Here is a 2,870-nt window from a genome sequence, read left to right on the forward strand (position 1 = left end):
CAGACCATATTCTCTCATGCAGTGGACTAACACTGATCTGTTGCAGCTCAACCTGGTGGCCCTGAACCAGCCGCACTCAGGGGACATGATGGGGCTGGACACAGCCGACCGGATGTGTTACGAGCAAGCCAAGGCGATGGGTCTGGCACCAAACTACCGTGCCTTCATTTCCTCCCACCGGCAGGACCTGGTCCACGTGGTCTACCCTGGTTTCCGGGACACTCTGCCAGTTACCAACCTCAGAGTGAGTCTGCTCTCCTGCTGTTTGTTTACCGTTCAACAAATACTTGCACTAAGCTGTTGTCATGCAGGAGCCGTCCACAGACAAATCACTTCTCACTCACGACGTGTGTTCTTGTAGGGAGACGTGATGTTTAGGAACTGGCGGTCAATTTTCAATGGCGACGGGGGGGCGATGGACGCCAGGATACCTATCTACTCCTTTGACGGCCGGGATGTTTTAGCTGACCCCTTTTGGTCAGTAAACTCGATCGACTCCCTCCTTGTTTCTGTCTGTTGTTGTTGTTTTGATATATTCTGTCATTTTGATATTCTATCATCTATCTCTCAGGCCTCTGAAGAGTATCTGGCACGGCACCAACAGCAGGGGTCTCCGAGTGGTGGACAAACACTGTGAGACGTGGCGAGCGGACCACATGTCTGTCATGGGCCAGTCGTCCAGCCTGACCTCAGGTCTGCTCCTGGGTCAGCAGACGCGGAGCTGCTCCAACCAGTACATCGTTCTTTGCATCGAGACACACAAAAACCTTTAAATCCCTGCTGCCATACCACTCCACTAAGGAACCCACACCAGCCGGCCCCCAGTAAACACTAAACACTCGGGGAGAAGATTTGTCTTTCCTTGAAAAGGATGTTGTTTTCAGCACATCTTTGGTGCTACGTGTAGCTTTTTGTGTTTTTTTTTTTAAAGAGGGGACCACATCAACACTCTTTCACAAAGCAGACAACAGCCAAGATATAAACCTGGATTGTAAACTGACAGGAAGTTCATGATATGCCGTAAAATCGGAAGCCTTTGTGGACTGCTTCCAATCCAAATTTGCTCCTTAAAGGAAGGCCTCTTTGTGTTGTAAAGCAATCCAGAAGATTTCTCCTTATATTCAACCTGGTGGCACATAATGTAAAATGCAACACAGTGGCTGAGGGAGGCTGCCAGAGAATGTGGTAATGACTAATGTTAAAATGATACATGCAGCACATTTAAGCTTTATCCAATGACACAACTGTGTCACATTAAATAAAAAGTAGCACAAATGCTTTTCCCCCCATGTAGTAGCTGAGGTGTGTTGAGGACAAAATGTCTTTCTTTCAAGTTTATTGTCTCTTTTTTTTGTTCAAGAGACTGAAGATGCAGCAGGAACGTGGCAGTTTTAAAAAAAAGTAGATTTCCAAAGACTGTTGTGATGGAAGCATAAAGCTACTCTCACTGTTTTGTTTACAGGTTGTCGTGGGGAGTTTTTAAAAAAATCTGTAAATTTGTTTCCATAACTTACATAGTCCCTCGTCCAACAGTGGGAGGACCAGACAACCAGTGTTGCCACCAAAGTCATTTTTGATGCACTGTACTTTATTTTAAATATATTTTCTAGTTCAACATTTTCATCCTTGAATGTGTTGTTTGTGTTGTAGCTTTTCATACATCTTGGTGATCTCACATCTTCGCAGCTTTTTCTCTCAATAGGCTATTTAATTTAAATTCAATGATTTATTTATACCGTCACAGCACATAACATGAAATCAGATGATTAAATTTAAGAATGTAATTTATCGTTTGTTTGTCTAATGACTGTTTCTTCTCACTTTTTTTCTATTTTTTTGTACAGATTTTTTAAATGTTTTTAGATTTCTAGAGAATGTTAACAGCCAAAACAAAATTCCACCTAGTGTAGAGATAAGATTGAAAAAAAAAAAGCTGATGTTTTCATGCAGAGTAGTAGAAAAAGAAGTACTGGGGGAAAAGTGAGAGCACATGGTTTTGTATAAATATTGGTGCTTTGTTGAATAAAGTTTTCTCTTTTCATAATCTGTTCTTGTTTAATATTTATTTTTTATATCAATGCACAAATTAACTCAAATACCTGACAGGAGCAAGAGAAAAACATACACATGTCAGTTTTAGTTATAATTTATTATTGTATTTTGTTACGTTGTTGCCGCCTTAAACAAATGTATTACGTTCAATTGTTTGTTTGTACAACGAAGTATTAGGGCCACATTTAGAATTTTTTTTAAATTAAATTACGAGATTAAAGGTGTAAATAATTACGGGATTAAAGTCGTAAATATTTAAATACGAGAATAAACTCGAAATTATTTAATTAATTACGAGAATAAAGTCGTAAATATTTAATTAATCACGAGAATAAACTCGAAAATTTTTAATTAATTATCCTAATATTTTTTCAAATAGAAAAAAGTTCTAAAATATTTTGTTATTGTGCGAGACATAACTTTCTTTTCCCGGTGTAGACTTCAAAATAAAAGTGCTAAAAAGTATAAACTAAATATTTAATCACGGCGATTCCAAAAAAGTTTCTGTATTGTTAAAATATATACAAATACAAATAAATAATGCTTTTCTCTTCTTTTTCGTTTTCTAAGTTTGTTTTTATCAATATACTGCTGGCGTAATGACAGAAATTGTTTTAAAAAAAAAAAAAAAATTTAATGGGCATATCCCAAATAAAAAATAAAGGTACGTATTGGAATAATTATCACCACAAAATGTTGCATCTCGCTGGTTAATTAGAGTTTTTTAAAAAAAAACAACAAGAAAAAGTCTATAACAGGGTCATATGAGGTCAAACGGGATGCTTTTAATCTGAAGGCAGTAGCCCGGAAGTGCTGCA

The 2,870-nt window shown here is 37.8% G+C and overlaps 1 protein-coding gene across 1 annotated transcript in view; it reads left to right on the forward strand.

The window, feature by feature from the left end:
* The window catches only part of LOC131962033 (collagen alpha-1(XVIII) chain-like), an 81,857-nt gene extending 80,306 nt beyond the window's left edge, over positions 1-1,551 (forward strand). The window contains exons 43-45 of the mRNA XM_059326982.1: positions 47-244; positions 362-477; positions 572-1,551. Of these exons, the coding sequence (XP_059182965.1) occupies positions 47-244; positions 362-477; positions 572-773 (516 nt within the window). The 3' untranslated portion in view covers positions 774-1,551. The remainder of the gene's footprint in view (positions 1-46; positions 245-361; positions 478-571) is intronic.
* The last annotated feature ends 1,319 nt before the right edge of the window (positions 1,552-2,870 follow it).

The sequence above is a fragment of the Centropristis striata genome, chromosome 23 (genome assembly GCF_030273125.1).
Source record: "Centropristis striata isolate RG_2023a ecotype Rhode Island chromosome 23, C.striata_1.0, whole genome shotgun sequence".
Lineage (NCBI taxonomy): Eukaryota > Metazoa > Chordata > Actinopteri > Perciformes > Serranidae > Centropristis > Centropristis striata.